We start from the raw sequence: 27,704 nt of genomic DNA on the forward strand, positions 1-27,704 counted from the left end.
TTATTTTTGCGAAACCTCCATTTAGCACTCTAATCATTATTGCTATTAAAATTACTGTTTTATTTCTACCAGTTTTTGCATTTTGACCCCTTTCTTGTAGCTTCCTTCACATGGTTTGTTACTTAATGATTTTTTGTCAAAAAATAAAATTAAAATCTCGGAATGAACATATAAGACATTTAGAGAAAAAGGACCCGTTATAAAATAGTTTTCACATCCATTACATTGAAACCATTGGCATCAGTTTCTGATCTACTGTCTGAATAGGAAAGAGAAACATTCTTACCCGATCTCCTCGCCAAAGAGTTGTTGTTAGCACCATTCTCAATCCCTCCTGGCCAGTGAGCTCCGTCCATGTATGAAGGATAGGGTCCGAAGCCATTACCCCGCTGGTAGTAGTGTCCCCCCATCACGTGCCGCCATAGATCCGGGCAAGCCAGAAGCCTGTGGAAGTGTCGATGAATATTTAGTGCAAAATCATTTGGTATAACGTCTGTACGATCATTCTGAAGCAGCTGAATGTAAAGAATTTAAAAGAGACTGTATGCTCATTCTGTAGCATCATTGGGGGGGGGGGGTCTCCCGGGTGGACATCCACCTGGGGGGAATGGTGGTCTAATGTGGTCTTAAGAGTTTGTAACAAATATAAATACCAACATTCTGAAATCCAACCCCCCCCCCCCCAATATAGGGGAGGGTGGGCCACAATGAGACATGGGCCACAGTGAGACATTGCAAATTCAAAAATAAATACAATTCTGATAGCCACCACCACCTAGGAGGAGTAAACATAACCAAAATGCTTCTCAGAATTCCTAGTTCCATGCTGTTCTATGTTTTTGTTTTGTAGAAAAAAAAAATTAGTTACTGTTTGGAAAGTTATTTGGATAATTTCTTGCATCTATCATAATCTTGAAAAGCTTCAACAGTTAATAAGTGTTGCAGTTTATGTTGTTACTGACACTTTAATCTTCTATTATTCAGTTATATTATTTTTACCTCATGGTTTATTTTAATGATGTGAAGCAAAAATCTTTATTTTGTTGTTAGGGCCACAATGAGACAAATTTTTTGGGCCACAATGAGACGTCTCATTGTGGCCCAAGCAGCAGTAAGTAAGTGTAGAATACTTATCTATTTCCTGTTTTAGTTTACAAAAAAGAAATTTAACAATAAAAAATAGACTTGATTTAAAAATATTTATATTTTAACTAATTATTACAAGTGAACCTTTTATTTTACTACACAGCTTTGTACAAAACAAAACCAGGAACCGGTTAGGTACTGATAAGGTTGCCAAACATGGTACTTAATTCAAAGCACTTCATAATAATATTTAATATATGTATAAAATCATTATATAAGTTAATTATCAATTAATATTTGGTGTTTATTATTTCATATTTTCCTGTTTTTTTAAATCCTAATGATTTTTTTTTTTTGCTTGCTGTAATTAAAATTGTTTCGTATGTAAGGAAAAAACAGTTTTAAACGTTTAAAACATGCTTTGAGGAGACACAAAACTTTGAAACCATCAAATTTATATATAGAAAAAAACAAATCGTTGGAATTGTGGAAAAAAATCAGTCTGTATCACGTGGTGTTGCAATTTTTTTGTTGTAAAGGTACTTATTTTGCAAACTTTAGATAAAGATACAGTGATTATTCAGCTGTCCCATTGTGGCCCTACTTAATGTGTTACAGCGGCTCATAACTGGGCCACAATGAGACACATTTCATCAAATTTATAAAACCTCATAACTTTTTTCTTCTAACATTAAATGAGCTAAATTTGGTGCAATATACTATAATTTGATACTTTTAATATAATCAAGTATGTTTCTATGCTTTAGAACTCGCCAATATACAAAAAATGAAAAATATGTGTTTTTTGTCTCATTGTGGCCCACCTTCCCCTATCGTAGTTCAAATTTCGACGCAAATAGAGCAAAATATTACGGGGAGAGGACGATTACATTATTTCATCTGAGGCAAATTTTACTTTAAATACTTTATACTTTTTCTTTTGTTTTTAACTTGTGTTACACCACAAAAATAACTAGTATGTTGTGGCCATCACGAAACTTTCTTCTACAGTTTTCCTTTTTCTGATCCCTCCCCACGCTTAACGAGAAAGCAAGATTCCTAACAAAAACAAAATTACACATGCAAAAACTTGACGACCATCCCAATGTCTGAAATATTGCAAAAGCAAAGCAAAGAGCGAAAATTGAAAGTTATTTTAAAAGACTTGCTTGAATTAATTACAAATATTTTATTTGTTAACAAACATAAGATGGCAACAGTTAAAAATTTTAAATCATTGAGATAATATTTCCGATCATTTCCATACAATTAAAATCACGAGAAATACGCAGACGACAATCTATTACGATTTATCTTTCTTATAGTTGCATTAATAAAGCTATTTTTATTCGCAAAAGAAAAAAAAAATCAACACCTCTTGGAGCAATTGGCGTCAAAATAGAACCAAAGCCTGTTTACGTATGGATTCACATATATTCCAAATTTCAACCAGAACGTAGCATTACTTCTTGAGATAGGGCACTCACAATGGAAAAAAAGAACGGGCGATTGCGCTACCCCCCTTTAGCTGTTGACACAAAAATAAAATCAGTTCTTTTACCCACTAAGAGCTACTTGCCGATAAATTTTTCTTTCATTCCGTTCGTTATTTCTTGAGATACAGCAGTCACAATCGAAGACAAAAAACGTTCTATAACTCAACCCCCTTTTGAGCTATTGACACCAAAATTGAATCAACACCTGCTCCTGTTAGGGGCAACATGTGGACTAAATTTTGTTTCATTCCGCCAGTTACTTCCTGAGGAATAGCAAAACACGCGTAACTCAAAAAAGTCCCATTGCTCCACCCCCCTTGGAGGAATTCGCGCCAAAAACCAATGAGCACAAGTTCACATAGGGGCACATATGTGTACCAAATTTCGTTCAATTTCATGCGGTAGTTTTCGCTGTAGAGCGGCCACAAGAAACTGGTCACACACAGACGTGACACACATACACACACACATACACACAGACAGACAGACATTTTCCAAAAATAGTCGAAATGGACTCAGCACACCTCAAAACGTTCAAATCCGTCAAAATTCGAAATTCGAAAATTTGCACGAATCCAATACTTTCTTCTATATATTAGATATAGAAGAAAGTAAAAATCAGTTACTTCTGAAAATTGTACGAACTTCACATTTGCTAAAACATTAGAAGTTTTTTTTCTTGGGCTGGGAGAGTGGGTGTGTTGACTCCACAAATTACCACCCCAAATGACACCTGTGCTAAGAAGGCCGCTTGCTTATTTAGTGTTTATCAAAGTGTTAGGAGCAAGTGTTTTGTTGCCATAGCTGGATTAACTAAAAAAGCGATGTGAAGACAATTTTAGAAATAAAAATGGTGAGGCTTGAAGAACGACATTGATAGCAACCAGTTAACCGTCTCTCGTAGAACGCTGCGGTTAATATCCGGTTAGTCACCGGTCGACCTGGTTAGGCCGTCGAACGCAACCTATGAGATGTACCCCTATCTGGAACTAGTTCCGAAATAACTAACAATAAGAAATAATTACATTCTAGCGTTTCAAAATAATGTGAATTAGATGCTTAATTTTCTCCCAAGGTGTTCTAAGGTTATCGAATAAAAGCAAAATTAAAAAGGAAACATGACGGGACAAATTATAAATTTTCTCGACAGTGTGAACGTTTACATAATTACATTGAGAGTTTCGGATTTGAATGCTCTTAACGTGGAATTCTTTAACAATCTACTGTCTTGGAGACACAGTTTCATATGGTTTACTGCATAGTGGGAAATAAGAAGAAAAAAGAAACGTAACATATCATTCATACTTAATTAAAATGGCAGAATATGCAAGTCTGGTAATATATTACAAAAAGAAATATTACCAGACCTGCTTCCAATTAGTCAGGCTTAAGGAGTCATATTGTCCTCATGTTACATAGTTAAAAATAATAGTTTTTACTCAATATTGGCAAAGGTATTTAGCCGACAAGCGTTACTTTGCAATATTCTCTTGAAACCCGTGTATAAAATAGCTAGCCTGAAACCGTTCCTTTGACGTTCTATCGAACATTTTTAAGCATCATGAATGTTGATAATTGAAAACATTTGTCGCCCAGTAGAATCTTTTTCCAAAATCTCGAATTTGGGAGATAAATCCTTTTAAAAAATGAAGGGCACCTGTTTAAGCAGTTACAGATTTCATTGTTTTCAACAGATTTGACTGTGAATCTTGATGTAATTTCGGGATTTCACTTATAAGAGATTGGCATAGTTATAATCTGTCGTATCTGTTGAACATTCGCTTTATTGTCCCAAGATCCCGTTTGCAAACGGCAAGCGAATGTACTTTTAGAGGAAAGTCATCAGAAATCTTGTTAAATTTCTTCAGTGTAATTTCCAGGAAAAATCTTTCTGTAGTGTTGTTCTGATTTTGATCAGCGTCATCTCCCTGAAATCATAGTGTTTTTCGCAGTTCCTAGAGTAATGTTAATAAAACCCCTCAGAAATTAGCGAATTTCATTCGGATTTTGTGATTTCGAATCCCCCCTCCCTAATCCCCCGAACTGACGAGCCTACCATTACCGAAATTATGTTAGATCAAAGGAGTTTCTTTTTATTTCATTACGCCAAAAAAAAAAATCTAGTTCTATGATCTTGCCATTGCGTCTATTTCTTCCTTCGCTTTTAGTGTAGAAAGGGCATAAGTCCGGGACTTCCCTGCTACACTAATCGATGTCTATACATAAAAGCATGAAAAAACCACAGCTAGCTCAATTTTGAAAAAAAAAAAAAAAAAATGTGACCTATGCCCTTTCTGCAATAATCGATTCATCTACACTATATGGCCAAAAATATTGGGACACTTTTCAAAAATTCACATTTTTACGGATTTCTCGAGAAATAAAAGACCAATTGCTCTGTAATTTTTTTCACATAAAAGGTATACGCTAGCTGCCATGTTTCAACAAAATTGAGTCTACAATTCATCTAGGGGACGAGCAACAAATTGAGGAAACATAAAAATGTTTTTGATCATTTTTTATTGTAAACAACTGGGGATAAGCTATAAATTTCAGAAATAAATTAAAAAAACTATCTAGAATTTATTTTTATATTTTCGTGAAAGTGTCTCTTATAACCATGTAGATATAAGCATTTCGTTCAAAAATGCAATTTTTTTTTTTTTTTTTTTTTTTTGTGCAGGTTTTCGGCTCATATCACGCAAAGTTTTCCGTCAAACGTTACTAAACTTTAAGAATATTTGACAGCATATTAGAGAAACATAATAGGGTCATTCCATGCGAAATGAGCAAATCAGCTGTGGCTGACATGTCACCGATTTCAATGAAAATTTTTATTTAGGTAAATCATGCATATCTATGAGGGAATGAAAAGTATAAAAGTTAAAAACGGTTTGTTGCTTTGTTATTAAAATAAGAAGTTGATGCTTACGCTAAGCCTAAATTTTCATAGCTCATGGCAGTCAGTTTTTTGACTCAATAACTCCGTAAGTTATAAACGTACACTTAAAAAATAAATATTTCCACACTCTATGAACAAATCTCTATTAGGAAAGAGAAAGGTAAAATTTATTCGGAGCTTTTTTTGAGTTTGAGATATTAACAAAGATCTTGCTAATTTACTTCAGATTCCAAATCACTCTCCTAACTCTTTTAGTGAAAAAACAACAACAAAAATGATTCAGGATGAAAAACTATCGATAACTATCTGCTGTAATGTAGTAATTGTTTTTGAATTCCTTGGTGATGAAATAGTACTTTAAAAATTCAAAAATTTCCGAAATTTTAATTTTTTTCTCCATTTTAGATAATTGTTAGAACATGAGGGAATGCCCTTAATTTACTTAATTTTTTAACGTAACATATTGAAGTGTGTTTTAGATAATGCTAAATTTTAATTATTGTGGTTCAGCGTATTTTTGTTACTAGGGTTATTTGAACTAAGATAAAATTTGTAAAATTTCATTAGTTATATGGCTATTTATTTTAAGTTCAGCCAGACAACCATTTCTTTCTTGTTTCATTTTGTCAAAAGTGTTTATGAAGTACTTGGTGAAATGTTTCTTTAATTATTCTGAAGCATATAATATTCCAATATGCATAATAATATTTAATCGTGCTACTGAAAGTTGAATTTTCCTCTCCACCCGTGATTTAGGAAAAAATGACAAGAAAGTTTCCATAAAACCTTTCATGCCAGTAGGACTAAAAGAACATATTGAGTTTAAAGATAGGACAGAGGACCATCTCGTCTAATTCTCAATAGCATTTGAGATTGGACTATGATCTTTAGGAAATTTGTTTTCGATAAATAAGTATATTTGACGTTATAACTTCAAGACATTTTCTCCCTCTGCTGCTACAATCACAAATATTAGGGTTTTTTTTGTCTCATTAGTAAAGCTTATCAATCTTTAAAGTTAGGTTCAATAGCAATTTAATAAAGTACCAATAGCTATTTTTGAGGTATGAAATTACCATCGTTTCATCTCAATTAACAACTGGATACCTAAATTCTTTGTCTTACATTTATCTCAGTTATCAGTGAAAGGAGCATATCGTCACCTCAGAGCAACACTAAGGCATCTAATCCCAGAAATAACACTAAGATCCTAATGTTGCTCTGAGACGACGATATGTTTGAAGAAAAAGTGTTTAGAAATCAGGCCTAAATCCAACATCAATATTTTCATTTGTTTTTTTTTATACATGTAGCAACTATTTGTGGCTGGGTAATATTTTGCTATACACTGATTTTATGGATTTATAATTTTTCAGATAAGTGATTTTCTTATTAAGTTAGTGAATCCACAAGAACCGTCAGTTGTACACATGACCTTTTAAAGTTGATGATTGTTGGGAAATACTTGAAATATATTAATGAAAGTATTTTTAATGTCTTCAACTGCATTTTTCTACAAAAGTTGAACCACAAGTTTTTAGCCAGATCGAAAAATTTTTTGTGGAGAGCAAAAAAAAAAAAAAAAAACTTTCGTTTGATGCATTTGTTGACATTATTATTGCTTGGGATATCGATTTTATCCGCAAATTATTTTATAAATGTCACATTTATATCAGTACATTTCTTAAAAATTGAAATTAATGTTAGATATACGTGCTTTTTGGCATCATTTAGTCGTTTATCTAGTTCTTTTAATTCTTGTCAGTTCACATGAAACACAAAGAAAATGCTATTGTTCTAAATTTTATTTTAAGTTTGGAAATCGAAAACCAATTTCAAGTTTTTTCAAGCAAATCGTAGAAATACTGTTCTATATTCTTGCAAAATTTGAAATTTGTCTGAAGTTTCCCTCATATAAACTTTTGTGCCTATGTGACGGGGAAAATCATCAGTTTACAAGATGTCACTAAATTTAAAACTGATTTTGAAGACAAAAGAGTTGAAATACATCTTCAAAAGTAAGGTATTTCTTTTGTGACACTTAGAACGTTATTGGGTATTAATTTCAGCAAAGCTAATACAAAGTTTTAGATTAAAAATTAAAATGCTTACTTATGAAAAAAACTGAAATATTTTCAGTTTTTGAAACTCGGTTAAAAGTTAACTAGAATAACTTTGAAAAAGTTATCGAAAGCATATGAATTTCCCTACTCCATAGATTACAAAAAATATATATTTTTTATGTTTACATCAAATAGTTAATAAAATACAAGCCTTCAAAAATGCAACATCTAGCATTTATCAGAATGCTTTTAATTTGACCAATTTTCAATCGCATGTAACTACTAAAATAAAAAATATTAAGCCAAAATATTTTAGATATTTTTATATAGGCATTAAGTAACCTATATACTAAATTTCATAAAAATCTGTTACCAGCCGGCCACCACTTTTTTGTAATTTTTTCTCATTTCGTATGAAATGACCCAATAATAAAATTTGAAGTTAAAATATTGAAAATTTGATGAAATACGAACGTTTAGTGATCTACTGAGCCAAATTTTAATGTTCTTTAGCTAGAAGACGAATTATGAGGGATCTTTCGCAAAAAATCCCTTCTTATTATGAATCACTCTGCAACGATAACAGGAAAGTGTTGCCAGTTTGCGAACAACCCCTTACCATTCGTCGCCTGTCCAAGAATTATAGAAATTCGACTAATTAGATCGCTGATAACTTGTTAAATTTTAAAGATATTGAAGTGGAATTTTTTTTATGAGCTGCAGGATGTATCTGAGCTTTGGATTATGAAAGTTATAAATTGCTTTCTTTCGCGCATGCGTAGTGAAAAATTAATTCCTTTAAACATTTATATTTCATTAAATTTTCAATATTCTAACTTCAAATTTTATTATTATGTTTCTCTAATATGCTGTCAAATATTGTGAAAGTTTGGAAAACTCTGCGTGATATGAGCCAAAAACATAGAGAAATTTTTTGCATTTTTGAAAGGAATGCTCATATCCCCGTGGGCATAAGAGATACTTTCACGAAAATATAAAAATAAGTTCTATATACTTTTTTAACTTATTTCTGAAATTTATAGCTCATTCCCAGCTATTTACAATGAAAAATGATCAAAAACTTTTTTTGTTTTCTGATTTGTTGCTGGTCCCCTGAATGAATAGTAGACTTAATTTTTATAGGAAAATGACAGCTGGAGTATATTTTTTATGTGAAAAAAAAATTACAGAGCAATTGGTCTTTTATTTCTCAAAAAATCCGTAAAAATGTGAATTTTTGAAAGTGTCCCAATACTTTTGGTCATGTAGTGTATGTCCGAGTTACTTCTGAACGCCAGTGAACTGACCATCGAACCAGGTCTCGATACATTTGTAATTTCCCCGTCCTTATGTTTGGATATTTAACATAATCCTTCGATAATAATTAGCATAGATATCAGTTGAAAACTATTAATTACTAGAAAGTCTCCCGTCATGTTATGACGGGTGAAAATTGCTTCTACTCTTCTACATTTGAATGAAAAAATTGCTTGTTTGGTGATATTTTGATATTTGAAATTTTATCTCTAACTACTTAGGATTAACCCAAAACTCCAGTAGGTAGCGTTCATTGTCGACCATTTTTTCGTTTCTTCATTCCCCTAAAATGACTGTCTTACCAGTAAAACAGTTCAATTACCGGATTCAGTTCAGCCTTGTCACAATAAATCCTTTCCCAGCATGTTAAACATTACCAAAACATATTATCAAATTATGATGCCATGGCTCTAGTTTCATTGTTGAAACTCATGGTTTACTCAATCATTGGCTATTATTTACATGAGGATAATACTTAAATTTCAACATAAAATCCCAAATTTTCTGAGGCTTTCCTCCATTCAAATTATTATTCAGTGCTTCATCTCAACTTTTCGTAACAATGCTTTTATTGAAAATTTGTAGCGTGAAGAAAATCATTGAAAACAAAGATCTGGTGCCATTTTTTTTTTCTCGAATATGAACAAATGTAATCCTGATTTTTTGCTTTGAGGCTTTTCCTGTAACCGAGGGATTTAAAATTTTTCCGCAATCTGCCTCAAAATTTTAGTTTCTTGTTTTTTTTCCAAGCTGGATTGTTGAACAAATGTAACTTGACATAACTTTTATTTTCGGAGTAGACCGTGCAAAGTCGGCTGACGTAACTAATAATTTCAGATAAAAGAAATATTTTCTTGAAATCTTCGTATGTACACTTATTTAGCAGTCAATAATTTATAAATCTTTCTTAAAAATTAAAAGAAGATATTAAAAAAAAAATTCAATCCTCACTATAAAAAACTTGGTGGGACGTACTTGGTCCTATCTTAAAATCGACACGGCTTGCGCAGAAGTTGTGTAACGTTTTACCCATTAACAGTGATAATCTCGAGCATTATTATTATTATTATTATTTACAGTGCTTAAAATTTTATTTTGCACATATCTTCAAAATGTTGTTGGCTAAGTGACCACAGTAATTAACTCTGCATGTGTGTGCATTTATTTGCTTATACACTTCATAGATATTCCGCAGCAAACTGCGTTAAAAAAAAAAAACTTTTATGTATTTTGTTTAAGATGCTCTAAAAATGAATTAAATGCGTAGCAAATGCTAAGCTTAGTTAAATATACTACTGACTACAACAAGTATTATTTTTAATCTGTATCTTCAATGAAAAAAAAATAAAACTCTTAGGGATTCAAAAAGACAAGTAAATACATACTCAAAAAAAAAAAAGGGAGGGGACTAAGTTTTGTTGTTGCTTTAGGTCATTTAATTGAGCCATAGAACAATGAAACTTATGTCCGTGGGGTTCAAACAACTTGCAGTTTGGAAATGAGTAATAAGAAAATAAAAAAAAGGGAGGGGGGAATCTATATTTAGGTCATTTTTTATGTAACCCTATTCTTACATTTTTTTAGCCGTCATTGCAGGAATTCTGTCGAGTACGAAACTACAAGTGATGAAACAATGTTTTCCTCACAAAAGGAGGAGGAAAAAAAATGTTTGACTTTAAAACAACGTTGCAAAACCTTTTTTTGTGCAGTTCGTTTTCTGTCCCGTAAAATCCTGAATTCGGATTGTATAAATAATTATTACGTAAATACATGGGGCCATTCCACCGTCACGTGCAGGACAAAAATATTCTTGAATTTCATTAACATTTCGTCATATCTCTTAATATTTTAATAAAGCAGGGGTAAGCAATTTTTTTTAATATTTACACTTGATACAAAGATACTCCTGACACAATTATATTTTTATTAAACAATTTTGTTATTTAAAATAAAATTCATTTACATGCGTCACGTGTGGGACATCCAAAGTCAACCTCTGGTAACTTGCTTATGAATAAGCTAATATTTTTGCTCTATTAATACAGCAATGACGAAACCAACTGTAGATTTTGAAAGCTATGGTTCCAACGTAAAGGAAACATATCTAATTAGTTTAGAAATAATTATTTAAACCATTGAAAAAAATATGTATATGCTCCATTTCATTGAAAATGATCATTTTGTTCCGCGCGTGACGGTTCTTGCTTAAGTTTTTGCTTAAGAAGTCACACATGCGTTTGTGATTTCTTCAGCAACAAAATTTTGTTCATCATCCTTTTAAATTGTTATTTTTTACGAAATATATGAAGCGTCACGTGCGGGACAAAATTACCGTTTTCCGTGGAATGGCCCCATGGTTTAAAATTGATTTTTGTTCGTTATAGCACTTACAGAGCGCTTAAACTTTAGTGATAACTTGTTTAAATGGGAACCAGGCCAGTGGACCTTTATTTTCATCTCATGCCCCCAAACGAATTTTTTCTTTCTTGGCAGAGGCACCTTGAAGTCTTGGAGACTGGCCGGCCAGTCTCCAAGACCATGTAGACCGCTTTGGACACACTGATTTAGAAGTAGCTCAATGGCGTACAACTTCTCTCGCTAAAGTTACAATCTCTTCAACTATATTTTGTTTTTCAATGCTTATTCACATTTTTCATCGGTAAATTTTTTAAAAAGATCCTTTAAACGGTTAGTTCAGTGGTTCCCAACCTTTTTTGGCCCATCGCCCCTTTCGGAAGTTAAATTATCCTATCGCCCCCCACGTTCTTCCCTTAAAAACACAAATTAGATGGCGCTGATTTTAGTGAAGATTAATGTTATTGAACGCCTAATTTTAGTTTAAAGCTCCAAAAAGTGAAAACTGAATTTTTTATTCTTAACCCCTTCCCCTCTCCCCCCCCCCCACCAAAAAAAGAAAAAACGTAATTTGAAGTGCTTTAATTAACCAACGTCATTTATATACTTAGCAAAAGTAAGAATACTACATTTTTCAGTAACATGCTTTTTTTTTAAATTAAAAATTTTAACTGCTAAGATTTGTTCTTTTTTACCTTTTTAATGGCTGCCTTGTGCTTGATGGAACTCCGTTAAAGCTTTGATGTCTGGCTTTATATTAGTGAGATTTAATCTGAGGTCCCCTTTGAGGCAGATGTCCAACTTATTTCTTTGCTAGTGAGAAGCTGCACTACAGAGCTAAAACCTCTTTCAACTAAATATGTTGAGGGGAATGAGATGAGGAGCTGTTCAACCTTTTCCAAAGTTGTGGGTAAGTACCCATAAGCTTCACTCAGGCAAGTTCGTAACCGTATTGCTTGAAAGTAATTTTTGATTCACAATCAAATTTCAAATCCATAAATTCTGTCTGCTTTTTTTTCCAGTTCATCCACATCTTCAAAACTAAATGGGTCTAAAATCCAGTCAGAAATTTGTAAGTTGATCAAATCTGCAAACCTTGATTCATAATACTTTTTTAACTGATCAAGGTGATCAATAAAAATTAAATTTTTTTCTTCAGGAAGTTCATCATCTCAGACAGTGCTTACAAGATTTTTTTTCTTCCTCGTGAAAACGGCAATAAAATAAAAGATATTATTTTTCGCTTTTGGGATTTTTTTTATCCGAACAGATTTGATTGAGCTGTAAATCATACATGCCTTATTTTCTGGGAACGACTTTTTTTGATTTGACGTGACATATGCTTGGTTCCGTATTACACAACATAGGTATTCTGAAAGGTATTTCTGAATTGTGCACCGATTTGTTTTAATAAATATAGTTTTTGAAAGGTCAAGAATTTTCCATTACCAGGTATCCGAATACCGGTCGCCCCCCAGAAATTTATCGCCCCCTAGAAGAGTTCGATCGCCCCTTTGGGGCGATCGCCCCCAGGTTGGGGGCGACTGGGTTAGTTTTTTCAAGAGATTCTGATTTCCTTGAATTTTTTTCTTTTGTTTTTCATTTAGTAGTATTACAAAAAAAGAAGAAAAAAAACCCTATGTTTTTTATGGATATCCCTCAGATAGATAACATAAACGAGAACTCGGTGTAGTTTTATCTGCAAGCTGATCGAATATTATTACGGATGAAAGGTTGACACACGGCGATAGACATCGTCAAACTTCCGGCTTGCTTGTTGATAAAATCGGGCACCTGGACGCAAGTCTTATATTATTTGAATTTATAACACTTAAAGCGTTGGATTGATTGCTTGATTCTCCCCCTGCCCAGAGAGAAAAATGAATAATAAAATGTGAGCTCTAACAGGGATTGCTACTTAGGTGGTCTTATATTAATTTAGACCAGCGGTTCCCAACCGGTGCACAGTGGGGCGAAAACGCCAAAAAGCGCTTATAAGTGTTATTTTTTTCCTATAACCAGCCAATTGAGGATTAATAAATTTGCACAGGCCTACCTCTTAGGCAATCAGAACTGGAATTTTAGAGCTCTTCGTCCACTACAAAGCTGGAGGGAACCCTTAGAAAGTTGAAGACCCATGAGTGCGGGAATTTGCAAACATTGCTTTTAAGCAGTGTATAATTGTTTTTCTTATTAAAGGCGGGTACATTTAATTTCTCTCGTGTCTAACGATAGTAATAGGACAAAAAGAAATGAGTAGTCAAATTCTCAAACCGAAAATCGGTTTTGATCAGCACCAAAAATGTGGGAATTCAAGGTTATTTTTTTCGAAACACTATACAAAAAAATGTCCTCTTATGTCCTCTTAGAAATTAATATTAATTAGTCATAAATGGTCTATAGAAAGACCTTGAAAAGGAATTAGCTGCGTAAACCTGCGAACTTTGGACCGTGAACCCAAACAAATCGAGAAAACTCCATTATAACATGCCTGTGTAAGCAAATAAGTGAGAGAGGTTCAAAAACACTTTTAAGCGCTCTTTGGCGTTTTCGCCCCACTGTGCGGTGGTTCGCGAACCCCTGGGGGCTCGCGAGAGGTATGAAGGGGGTTTACGAAAATAATATAGTAATGGCGGAATTTTAACAAAATTTGTTTAAGATATAGTCTCAAGTTTTAAGCGTTTTATGTTCATTTATTCATTTGTCTCTTGCACATTTGATAATGGATGCAAGTCTTTGGGTTGAAAATGCTGTTAACACACATGCTGGCAGATTTCATAAGCTTAAAGAATTAAGTGTCATAACAAGGCATGGAAGTTTTACAATTTTCGTTGAGAATAAAAGAATTTAACCCGTGCCGCAAGAGTTCAATTTTTGAACACAATGTTTTTAGATTAAAGCATATGAATAATTTGTTTTTCTCAGTAGTTTTACATCGAAAAATTAGGTTAAACATAATGGGAACATTACATGGAGTATTTGCGAACGTCCGATTTTCGATATTTAGTTTCTGTTACCATTTGAGTCCTCCGAGTAGGTCGAAAATGCGAGAAGTGTAACTGCGCTGCTATTTGTTGTTATACTTTTCATATTACCTTGATTAAAATGTAATTTGAGCTTTATTAATGAAAAAGAGAAGGATTGGTTAGCAACTCGACAAAAAAAAAGCATAGGAAGTGTGAAATTAAAAAAAAAAAAAAAGTCAGAAGAAGTTTCTGGTTGAAGCTTGCGACTGTATGAGGTACGCCGTGAATACATACAACGAAATTAAACCATGAAACTTAATTTGTGCTGTATGTAAAAAGAACTCATGAAATTTGTGCAGAAACATTCTCTTGTTATTAGTGAGTATAAAAATATTTTTGTTGGTAAAATTTAAGGTTTATGTAAAAACGCTGCGGGGCAAAAAAAAAAAAAAAAAAAAAAAACTTCAAAATACTTTTGACATAATTCTTGCTGATTACTGCAAGAAGTGAAATACCAAATAATTGCGACAATTTGAATGCAAGGTAAAGTTTACGTCCGTATGTCAACCTTTCACTCAGGTGCCCAAACGCAATACTGCAACCAGCCACTGATACAGTTACTTTACCATCAAGTTTGGAACACTTTGAAGAAGTCTTTCTTTGTTCTCAAAGAAGGTATTTATTCTCGATTACGCAACTGCGTTCGTATGAATCCATCTCTCTTGGAACAACCACATACTGATTCTCCAGCCTCGGTCACTAATTTCACCGCTTTCTCGCAACTTTGAGTGTGTATTGAATATGGAGGAAGTTTCAGTGAGAGAACATTCAAAGCTTTGAGCTGTTCCAAAGATAAATTTGTTGTAAAAGTTAGTTCAGTGAGGATCTCTGCGTGCCAGTCGATCAGTTCAGTAAGATTGCAAGCATCAAGATTTATCGACTGCGGAACTCTAAAAGACCGTACTGATGTAATTCTTGCTCATTTCCTACCCTAATTAACATTAATTTATCAACTACAAAAGCTCTTTCGTTTGTTTCATGAGAGCAGAGAAGAGCAATGAGCAGATTACCTGGATGAGCCCACCAGGATCCAATTTTTTCGCAGGGTTCAAAAGCTTCCTACTTAATTCTTTCATCTTGCATTTGCAAGTCTAAATAACTTTATTAGATGTGATGGTCCATACTTGATCTCATGTTTGAACTTAATCTCGTAACACATTGGGAAGTAAAGTTTGAGCTACCCATGTTGCAAGGAGCTGCATTTTGTCGAGAAACTTCTCAATCGCAGACTTTTTAGATCTTCCTGCTGGCTTCACATCAATGAGCTGCCACTACGTCATATAATCGCAAAGCTTGACGGATCAAGTTCTTCAGAAAAGAGCTGGAGTGATACTATTGGTAAACTTTTCTCAGGTTGATGTTCTTGAGAAAAAAATTAAATTTATGCCAATTCCGTTTTTGGAGCCCCTTGTAAAAATCAAAGAAAATGTTAGCCAAATGAGCACTGACGGCAAAGGAATATCTTCATGCGATTGAAAAAGGAGAGCTGGAACCAGAAGTATCAGCTCACAAATGTAGCCAACTCTCCCACAGTAGATGGCTTACATGTGCCATGAGGTGCTTACTGCTCTATATGAGTAAACATAATCTTGGAAATAAAGAAACGGAAATCTTGAAGCTACTTGCAACATGGGTAGCTCAAGTTTACTTCCCAATGTTTTACGAGATTAAGGTCAAACATGAGATCAAGTATGGACCCTCACATCTAATAAATTTATTTAGACTTTGGCAGAAGCACGATGAGAGCATTAAGGAAACTTCTGAACCTTACTTAAAAAATGGATCCTGGTGGACTCATCCAGGGAATCTGCTCATCGCTCTTCTCTGCTCGCATGACACAAACAAAAGAGCTTTTGCAGTTAACAAATTAATGTTAATCAGGGTAGGAAATGAGCAAGAATTACATCAGTACTGTCTTTTCGAGTTCCGCAGTCGATAAATCTTGATGCTTGCAATCTTACTGAACTGATCGACTGGGAAACACAGATCCTCACTGAACCAATTTTCACAGCAAATTTATCTTTGGAACAGCTCAAAGCATTGAATGTTCTCCCACTGGAACTTCCTCCATATTCAATACTCACTCAAAGTTGCGAGAGATCGGTGAAATTAGTGACCGAGGCTGCAGAATCAGTATGTAGTTGTTCCAAGTGAGATGGATTCATACAAACGCAATTGCCGTAATCGAAAATCAATGCCTTCTTTGAGAACAAAGAAAGACTTCCTAAAAACGCTCCAAATTTGATGGTAAAATAACTGCATCAGTGGCTGATTGCAGTATTGAGTTTGGGCACCTGAGAGAAAGGCTGACATACGGTACATAAACTTTTCCATGCATTCAAATTGTCGTAATTATTTGGTATTTCACTTCTTGCAGTAGAATGAGTATGTTTAGTTTCACATATACCATACTTTTTACTTATTAAATAAATGAGAACATTGATGATAAATGCCTGTAGCCATTAATTAAAAGGCCACAGGCATCATCAAGCATTTTTAGTTATCAAAAAATAATATCAGAAAGGAATATCTCATGTGTAAGTACATTAGATCGTAAATGTGCAAATCAATAAAAAAAAACTATTTTTTTTTTTCATTAATGCAGAAATCACTCTATGTACATAGTGCACATTTATTGAGAAATAAATATTGAGGGACTTTTTCAGACAAAATGCTGCAATGTACAAGAAAAGCTGAAAAATCGAATTTTGGCTAATTTTATAAAAATGTACGGCTTATTCGCGAACTAAAAACTTTAAAGGAATGTAGTTAATCATAAAGAGATGTGTAAAGAGTGTTAAAAGAAAGCGTTTGAATGGTATTAGAACAAGAATTTTAAACATTTCATTTTTATAAAAAATTTTGGATATTGACCAGTTTTTACCTTTTTTTTCAAATTTTGTAGCTTGTTTCCCGTTAGCTAAACCTTAATATTTTTCAAAAATAATATTAGAAATGAATTTTTAGGGGGCCAATACAGTGCATCCCAATTGCACAAGTCAATATTCAAAAGAAAAAAAAAATGACATACCCTACTGGGCATTGCTTGATTAGAAACAATATTTACTGTTCTTCCGTATTTTAAAAATCAAGCATCTATGCTTTATTAAAAGGTGAAAACTGTAGTACCAAAACACTTGATATGATAACGTATTCTAATCGAACTACGAATTTTGTCGTAGAAATTTAAATTGTTTTTGAACATTTATTTTTATTAATTCTAAACCAATATCATGATTACTTGCTGTTAGCCAATATGTGTTTAGGTTCCATACTGTGGTAATTCAACTTAAAAAACTCGACCCCCCCCCCCCCCAAATGAAATGCTAAAATGCTGCCCCTGGTTTAGTGTTATGCACTGCTTGACAATTGCTAAGGAGTAAGGAACAAGTGATTTATGCAAGTTTAAGCCTCAGACAACTGGCCAATGGAAATAAATTCAAGTTCAGATGGCGTGGTAGATCAAGACTTGTTATCTGTATAAAAGACAGTGCATACAAACCCAAGATTCGTACGAAAATAGAAGCTGTTTGGTGTTTAACAAAAATAGTGCTGGATGTTGGAAAAGTTGTTTCTCTGAAATTCTGTTGGTTCTTGAAATATTTATGAGTAAAATGTTAGCAAGACGTCATCTAAGTATCTACGATCGTAAACGAAAGACATGAAGCTGGTCAAAGTGTCACCACTGTACTGCTGAAATGGGTGTATTAAAAAGTGTCATCTCGAGATTAAAGAAGACCGCTTAAAGTGGATGTGCTTTGCGAAAGCATGCCGGGGGTCAAGGTAAGAATACCACACCTTCAGAGGATCGCTATATAGCCCTCGTGGCAAAAAGAAACAGAAGTTTCACTCCTGGACAAATAGCTGTTCAAATCCTTCCAAAAAAGTTTTATCTTCCAAAAAATATGAAAAATAAAACTTTGGTTTCTATTTACTCTAGAGCAGCGGTTCTCAACCTGAAGGCGCGCCCTCTATGGAGCGTTTAGGAACTCCAAGGGAAGTGTGAGAGTATAAAAGATAAAATCTTTACTAATAATAAAGCAGAAAGTCTCTGTCAGGATCTCTCTCTGTCCGGATCTCTGTGACGCGCATAGCGTCTAGACCGTTCGGCCGATTTTCATGAAATTGGGCACAAAGTTAGATGTGCACCTCGAAGCGATTTTTCGAAAATTCGATGTGGTTCTTTTTCTATTCCAATTTTAAGAACAAAACTATCATAAGATGGACGAGCAAATAACGAAATTATCATAACGTGGAACCGTAACATGGGCACAAGCCAGTTAGCGAGAAAATTCACCATACATTATTTGTAAATACACAGGCGAACCAAAAGACCTTTAATTTTTCTATTACGGGCAAAACCGTGCGGGTATCACTAGTATAAAATAAAAGGAACAATTATTTATTCAGTATTGACACACGACAGATGTTACGTATTACAAAGCAGTTAGAAAAATAATTCTCTCAAATCCTAGTGAAACATTACATATAAATAAGCTAATGCATTACAAATAGGTCGTAATTGAGTATTATTAGTCAAAAATTAATTATTCAAATGAATAATAAACACAATTTGATGAAACTCATTAATTAAAAGTTTTGCGCTCGTTTTACATAACTTGGGCAAATTAAAACTGTGGACGTTTTGATTCTGTTCAACATGTAGCAGCTGCAATACTTTTAATGCAAAAAAAGTTGAATTGAATTGGTTATGTTGTTACCCGATAAGAGTGCTAATAATTATCAGTGTAATCACGTCGATTGAGATTTTCTTTTTTTCCTTTGACAAGAAATTTAATGCAATTGAAATTGATTAAAACAAGTATCGTCCCCCTTGAATGAAATTAATTGAACAAAGTAGCAGTTCATTTATTTAAACTTCCTATTCAGCTCTTAATGATAGTTGCAACTGCTTATTTTTATTTTCGTTATTATCATAATGTGAATTGAAATTGAAGTTTGTTGTGATTTTAATCAGATGTGTCTGGATGCTTTAAATTATTAGCAAAGAGTTTCACACCCTTTTTTCACAGTTAATAAGAATAAATATTTGATTAGAAGAATGATGCTCGGCTCGTGTTCGTTTCGTGTGATGCTTTCAATCAATTTAAATAACTTATTCATCGTGTGACATGTTTTCAATAACAGGTTATTAACTGGTTATTAAAACTGGTAATTAAAAATCTGTCTCAGACACTTCCGAAAGGCAATTTGTAAATCTGAAAGATGTTTACGAAGGTATAACTGAATAGTGCAGAAACTATACTATTATTCAACCAAAGCAGCACTTTAAATTACGGTTAAATTACTTCAAAAGCTTTAAAATGTTTCAGTTTAATGCCTGATGAAGCTGATTCTTTTTATTTACTTTTTTAAACTATTTTTGTACTAGAAAATCGCCCGTTAAAGTATGACGGGTGAAAATTGTTTCTACATTTGAATGCAGCAATTGCCTGTTGAGTGATATTTTGATAGTTGAAATTTTAACCTTAACTCCAGTGGATAAACCCTAAACTCTAGTATATAGCGTATAGCGTTCATTGTCGACCACTTTTTCATTTCTTCATTCTCCTAAAATGAGTCTTACCAGTAAAACAGTTAAGGGTTGGATCCAGTTCAACCTTACCAAAATAAAGCATTTCCCTGCATGTCAGCATTACCAAAAAACATTATCAAATTATCATGCTATGACGCAAGTTCCATTGTTGGTGACGTCAGAAACGTTACTCGATCGGTGAATTCGCTATTATATATATGAGGTTAGTGCAAAAACTATACCATTATACAACCAAAGCACTTTAAATTACGGTCAAATTACGTCAAAAGTTTTAAAATCTTTTAATTTAATGCCAGATGAAGCTGGTTCTTTTTCTTTACATTTTTAAACCATTTTGTGTTATGTTTTAGGCTGGTCAGTGGTGCCCAACCTTTTTCCAACCAAGGGCCGGACCTCGTGATTCTCCCGGGCCAGAACACAGATAAAATTTCAAAATGTCTCATTTTTTTCGAAATAGCAAGGGCAAGTATGGAAAAGGAAATAAAATTACAAAGCAATAACTGTTGTTATCAATTGATTGATGCTTATTTTATTCAATGTATGCTTTTCAGAAAACAACTTCTGAATATTTGGCATCACATTTGTGATATTGTCACTAGTCGTGCTTTTAGTTTTGTAACGAACACAACAACGTGCCACACGAATCAGCTTCACGGGTCGGATATGGCCCATGGGCCGTTGGCTGGGCACAACTGGGCTTGCTCAACGCATGAGGGTAAACGTGTCTTCTTAAATCTCTTAAACAAATATTTAAAAATTAAGCACTGCTTAAAATGCCCCTAATATTATAAATTATTTTAAGTACAGTCTGTATGTGAGAAAGATGAAAATTCTAAAATTGCATTTTAGCGTTTAAAAAGAGAGCTATGTTTTAAAATGATACATAATTGAATTTTAAGTTGTTGTTGTTGTTTTTTTCTCTCATTTATGAATACCTTTATTTAAACTTTTAAGGACAATGGGACACATGAGTCTCAAAAATTCGAAAATTAACATTATCAACTGTAATTTTTCAATATTAATGAAACATCTAAATCTTGATATTAGCAAAAACACATTGTTATTACTATAATTGTTCAAAAAATACTCTGTAATTTTATTTTGAAGGCATCGCAAATGAAGTAAGGGACTGTGGGGAATAGAGGTGTAAAGTGAAATGGGGGTGAAATATCACCTCTGTTTTCTGCGCTACTTATCTAGTAATATTTTATCTATGTATAACACATGCAGACAACTCCACTCAGAAAAAAGCTACTTCTGGAGATGAAAGCATATGACAATACAAGCCATTTCCAAAAATTAATACTCATATTCTAATATTTTGTTGTAAGTCAAAAATAATTTTTGTTAGTACAAAATGATAAAGATCTTACAATATTAAACATTTTAACTTACTTTTTAACATTTTAAGCATGAATCGAAATATTAGGTGTAGTATTCATTTATTTATTTATGTTTAACCTACTCTTTTGTTTGAAATGTGCACAGTTGTGTCGTTTCCAAAATTTTAAAAGTATTTGTTTCTGAAAGAGCATACTTAAAAACATAGGATCTGACAATTTGTTAAATAATTTCGCTAAGTTTAATATTTTAAAAAAATTACTTAAATTGGTGCTCTTTCATTGTTTACGCGTCTGCCGATGACATCACAAATATTGAAAAGCCATTCAGTGCTGCCATTCACAGACCACAATATTTAATTCACACTTTACTCACGAGTACTGGCAAAGATATGGTTGATAACAAGCGCAGAGCGCAATTATTTAATTCGCTTCTTGATTATCATAACGTGGAAACACGGTAGAAAGATGCGCCAAAATGCATCATTTGTGACGTCATAAAAGCCACGCCTTGTTTGAAAAATCGGACATTTTTTAAAAAATAATTAAAAAATAACTGTTGGAAAAATGAAAGTATTTTCTGGGTCCGTGCTTTTTTTTTTTTTTTTGCTTGTACTATCAATTTCAGCGACTAAAAATAGTACTTTTGGCTGAAGGAAACAATCCCATTAGTCAAGAGCATGCAGGGCAAAGTGAAACAATTTATTTCGTTAACTTATTTGATAGTTTAGTAAATTACTTGCTTATTCATTTATAATTTAACTTATTTAAATTCCTTCATTTAATAATTCGCCTATTTTTTTTTCTTCATTCACAATTTTATTTAGTTATTTTCTTTCTTCTCGTGTACTAATTAATTAATTTACTCTCGTTTTCGTTTATTATTTCATTATCCATTAATGTATTTATTCATTCTCTTATTTACTCATTCTTTTGACCAAAAATATTTATGTTAATTCAGTAGAAAATATTTCATTTTTCACTTGTCCCCATAAAAATAAAATTAAAATTTTTTAACTTTTTTTTTTTTTTTTGAAACTACAAATTGACTGCCAAAAATGAAAAACAGCATTCTATGCAAAATTTATTATGAAACACATTGTTCTTTCTGTATGAACTGTAATTTTCAAAAAAAAAAAAATTTGTTCTGTTGATCTTGAAAAAGGTAAGTTATCTTAACTTTGCCCCATATTCCCCAACATCTGATTTCATACTCACAGTTTCTACATGCATATCGATAACTTTTTAATAGAAGGTTTAAGTTTAGATCCAAATATTTCTAAGTGAATCACATTCATTTCTTGCTGTACATCCAATCAAAAAAAAATTTAATGAATTGAAGGGTTCAGTAGATAAAGGTGTTAACTGACAAATCATTTGTTTTGAGAAAAACGCAGTCAAAGTTCAAAGGCAAGTATTTTTTATGCAATGGATAAAATATTTCTCTTTTGGTAGCAAATGTTAGTTTTTTGTTTGAAATATCTATTATAAAATGATCAGCTGTGAAAACCATCAATTAATGAGTTTTTTTTAATCACTTTTATGTAGTTAACACCTTCATCCACTAAATTTCGGATCAAACTTTTCATACCATGTCAATGGATGATGGTAATAAAATACACTAACATCTATCTGAATCACATTTTCTGAATTATAAATTTAAGAAAACATTGCAATATTCTGGATTTAATAACCAAATAGAGTAAACAAACTTTTTTATAAGCTTTACTGTCATTAACATATCATTTCCATGTATAACAGTGCTGTAAAACCATTGATGTTCCTCTGGAACAAACTTTTGTTGATCTTTAAGATTTTGAGCTTTTTCCTTTGTTATAGTTCCTGTTTTACCCATTTTTCTAGGAAGACGAATACTAGTATTTAGTGGACTTGCTATTTTCTTGTTTCGTAGTAAATCTACTCTTTTAAATGGCAAAAATTGATCATAACTTTCCTTATATAGATAAAATCCATATTCTTCAACCCAAATCCATCTGATCCCATCCCTAAACCTAACTTTCTCTTGTAGACAATTTTTCTTCTTGTTTGTCAAATTTAACATTGTTGCAAGCATTTCAGTATGGCGGAAATGGTTTGTCATATCAATCACTTTGTTTTTTCGAGATACACTCCGGATGACATCCCGATACTGGTCTGGTACATATATCGTTTCGTGTTTTCTAAGAACCTTCTCAATTCTTCCAAAATCCCGATCTGAATCTAGATATGTATGTCCCACTTCTGGAAGTTTGTGGTCAATTGATTTGAAATAATCTTTCAATATAAATAATTGATAGAGGCAGATCACTGCAAAGTTTTTTTTCTGACCTGCACAAGAGTCACTCCATACTATTAAACCGTCTTTTGTTTTCAGCTCATCATCTGTTTCTACTGCCGTTAAAGTTTAACTACAGACTTCTGAGCTTCCTCGATGGGCAACGTCTTCAGTCCATGTACAAAATGTGGCTTTGGCTACATTTTTATAAATTATATGTATTCCTAGATTGTAAAACCACATTTGACGCTAGTAAAAGACTTTTGATGTTGTTAATTTTGGCAACGACATAGTCTGTTGTAAGTCAACGGTAATGAAAGCAGTACCTTTGTTACTTTCTGCATATTCCCCATCAAATTTGATTGACTCGAAAGCAGCTTTCTCTCCATGTTCTTCATCATTATTCCCGGAATCATATGTGCTACATGTATCGTTTCTTGGTTGTGAAAAAAATTCGCTATTAAAAATACTTCTGTATGTCTACTCTTTGACAAAAAATGTTTCTCGTTGGTAAGTTCGTTCCGTCGTTCAATACATAAAGCATACATTTTTGAGATGCTAAGAGGGGAAAGATATTTTCTGTGAGGATTGCTGCGCCTGGAATAATGTGAACTTTCTGCTGGGAAACTGTTTATATGCTCCATTACATATACTTTCACATCATTTTCCATTGTGTGGTCTTGAACTGTGATGGCCCCTTTTATCTGGTAGTGGTGCTGACAATCCATTTGAAATACTGTGTTTTATGATATCAAGCTTTTTTCTCCCAATACCATACGAAGAGCACATAGCTGTATTGCAAATATTTATAGTTTGACAGTCGAAAGTGACATATTTGTAAGAAGCTGCCCTACTTTTCCTAGCACTTGTGCTTTGTCTTTTAATGCTATTAATTTCAGTACTATTAAAAAGTGTACAATTTTTAGCATTCATATCTAATTTATTGAATTCAGTTAGTATGGAAGTCCTGTGATCGTACTGAATTTAGAGGAACACTGTAAATGACACTTAACACGGCACAGAGTACCTGTACATACTGATTTTGCTGGTACTAATTTGCCTGTCTGGGAAACATAAGCTTCTCCTTTCTGCCTAGTTGTAGCTGCTTTTTGTCGCTTCCATGCATGTGGAGTTCTTTTTCTTTTTCTGGATGTTTTTTTTAGAGCAGGACATTTCAGTCAACTCTTCAAATTGTTCCGTAAAAGGTGATATGTCTGCATTTCCATCGTCAATAAAATTTTCACATACCTCATGTTGAATATCAAAAGTATCAGGACTTTCACAAACCTTTCTTCCTGCTTTTTTGGTAGGACTTATCTTGATATCTTCATCAGATGCGTCTGTCTTTTCTAATTCTTCACTATTGTGTACATTAACACACTTGAGTACACACTTGAGTCAGCAACAGAAATGTTCTCATCAGACAGAAACGCCCTTGACATTATTTCTCTTGACAGAATGTATCTTATGCTAATTATCACAATAAAGCGCAAAAGGTTATTACAAGAAAATAATAGCTAAATCACGTTCAGAAAATACTGTAAACAAACAGATCAGTCAGGAGGAATCAACTCAATAGCTGCTTGCTGCCAAAGTTCAAATCAAAAACGGTGCTAACGCTATGAAAAACGGTGCCCTCTAGTGGATGAAGGTGTTAACATACGTAAACACTTTTAACCACTAGAAAATTTACGGTTTTATGTTAGATAACTCATTTATCATCTAGAATCTCTGAACATACACATAGTAGGACTTTCAATGCTAGCTTATATGAAATATAATCATTTAAAACTTTCATCCATCAACAAAACTCGTTTTTTAAAAAAATGTCAGTTAACACTTTTATCCACTGATCCCTTCAATTCATATAATTTAAGTTCTTTTCGGTGACAGTTAATATTTATTAACGGCAAACACTACTAAAGAATATGGAAAAAGGAAACTGTTGGTGAATAGGATTGAATGATGAGATTTTAAAGTGGGTTGAGTTTCTTCTATTTTGCAAAAAGAAAAAAAAATCATCTTGTTCGCGGCTTAACTAAAACTTAAAAATTAGGTGTCTATTAATTATCCCAGAAGTGGCCAAGAAATGCCATGAGCTTAGGCATTATTCTGTTCACTGAAAATTTGAAATATTTAAGTTATGTTTTAATTTTCAAGGAAAATAGTGTTGCATAGGTCTTTCTACTACGCGATAAAACTTAAGTCTGAACTTAAAATTCTGCCTTGAACAGTTTTTTCACAAGATGGATATTTGCATTCTTTGATCAGAAATTGCTCCGGATCCCCCTACTACGCATAAATAGACTGTATCATAGCAAATTGAGTAGATTATGCAAAAGGAATCACGCACTTTTTAGTAGAGCATTTTAGAAGTTTAATGTTCCGTGAAAATACAAATTTGTTATCCAGCCTTTCTGATATCTTGGCATATTATAAAGTAATATTTCAAAAACAAGCTGACAGCAGTGATTTATTGAGCTAGTTACTTTCCAATTACCTTCAATTACATTTTTGCAAAACATTTCACTAAGCTATTCATACTTACTTGAAAGATCTTTTTACATTTTTTATTCTTTAAGTTTCTTGAAACTTGCTTTATATATTTTTCAAAATCTTCAAAATCAGAACGTAGAGTTAAATCTATTTCATATGTAGTGACGTAGCGATTGCTGATTTATATTTATCTATTTGTATCAATCAATCTATTTATATTTATACCTATCTATAAATTTATCTATGCCTATCTATTTATATCTATCTATTTCTCTATCAATATGAATACATATATATCTATTTATATACCTAAGAATCTATTTATATCTATTTAGTTATTTATCTTTATCAACCTACTTATGTCTATTTATTAAAATATATCGGTTCATATCTATGAGTTAATATCTATGTATGTATCTATTTAATCATCTATCTACACGACTATATCTATATTTATCTATTTATACATGTATATCTATATCCATCAATATATATATTCATCCATCTCTTAATACCTATATCTGCTTATATCTATCTATATCTATTTATACCTGTCGATTAAAATATATATCTATATCTACCAAAATATCTATCTATTTTCCTATCTATGCTTGTCTACATATTTATCTACATATCTATTTTTCTATCTATGTATTTATATATGTATCAAAGGGTGGTTCCAAAATGCATGTAAAAAAAGACGTTTCTCCTAGACGTTTCTCCTAGCAGTTTCAATTGACCTTTGCCCTCAAAACCATGAGAGAGCCACCTAAGTATTTATGCTAGCATGTACCTAGTATCCAATAATATCCACATTTAAAAGAATTGGCTTGGTTCAGTCATTGCTTTTGAAGCAAAGAAATCATATATTTAGCTCTTTTTTTTTTTTTTTCACGATCTTGAACTTTGACCCTACTCAAGGACAAAAAAATCAGTTTTTTAGAAAAAGTAAATTCACTTTTTCTTGTTATAGTACCACTAACACATCCTGAAATTTTTACGAAAATTGAAGACATCATCTATCAAAAGTGTCCAGCTTTAAAAAAAAAATGACTCTTAAACTTGCCCCGTCGCCAAGTTTGGATTTATTTTTAATGTGTAAAAAAATTTAATAACATTTCAGTTCATACAAATTCAATTATCAAAAAATGATAAATTCTGCTGGTTTTTATATATTTCTTCTTTCTTAACTAAGTATTATTTATTCACAATAAGCTTCAAAACGTTCAACTCAAAATTTACTCGACTCGGTAGAAAACAGATTATTCTTTTTGCATGTTATACCGAAGTTCTACTGATGCTCAGAAACTTGTGAATATATTCGCTAGGGAGCAGCATTAATCTGTTATGATTGTTCGCTTTCCAGTTATAATTCGTTTTGAAAAAAGGACGCTGCGTAAACGTGCCCCGGTCTACCCTACCCCTACAAAACCACAAGATCGTTTCTAAGTAATATTTTACAAGCAGGCAATTGCAATTTGGACAATAAACATGTGAGACATTAGTTTTCATTTTCTTACCCAAATAATGAGCATTTGCTAGAAATAAACAGAAAAATAATTAATTCCCTCGAGGTCTATTTTATGCGAGTCATTAATTCAACTCAGGTACGTTCGCATAATCATCAACAATTATTCGACAATCCAGAAGCGCTAGCCTTCGAAGTGCTTTTGATTTGAATGATAAACAGTTATTAAAATTTGCCAGATTAATTAGCTTTCCCAACAGGTCCTGTATAAAAGGAATAGCTTATAAATCTAGCTTTAAATAAAGTAAAGGTTTTGAAATATC

General features: G+C 32.7%; 1 protein-coding gene across 1 annotated transcript in view; it reads right to left on the reverse strand.

Annotated features, from left to right (window-relative positions):
* The window catches only part of LOC129217232 (transcription factor GATA-4-like), a 111,628-nt gene that overhangs the window by 54,044 nt on the left and 29,880 nt on the right, over nucleotides 1–27,704 (reverse strand). The window contains exon 2 of the mRNA XM_054851506.1: nucleotides 287–444. Within this exon, the coding sequence (XP_054707481.1) occupies nucleotides 287–444 (158 nt within the window). The remainder of the gene's footprint in view (nucleotides 1–286; nucleotides 445–27,704) is intronic.

Source organism: Uloborus diversus, chromosome 2 (assembly GCF_026930045.1).
Source record: "Uloborus diversus isolate 005 chromosome 2, Udiv.v.3.1, whole genome shotgun sequence".
Lineage (NCBI taxonomy): Eukaryota > Metazoa > Arthropoda > Arachnida > Araneae > Uloboridae > Uloborus > Uloborus diversus.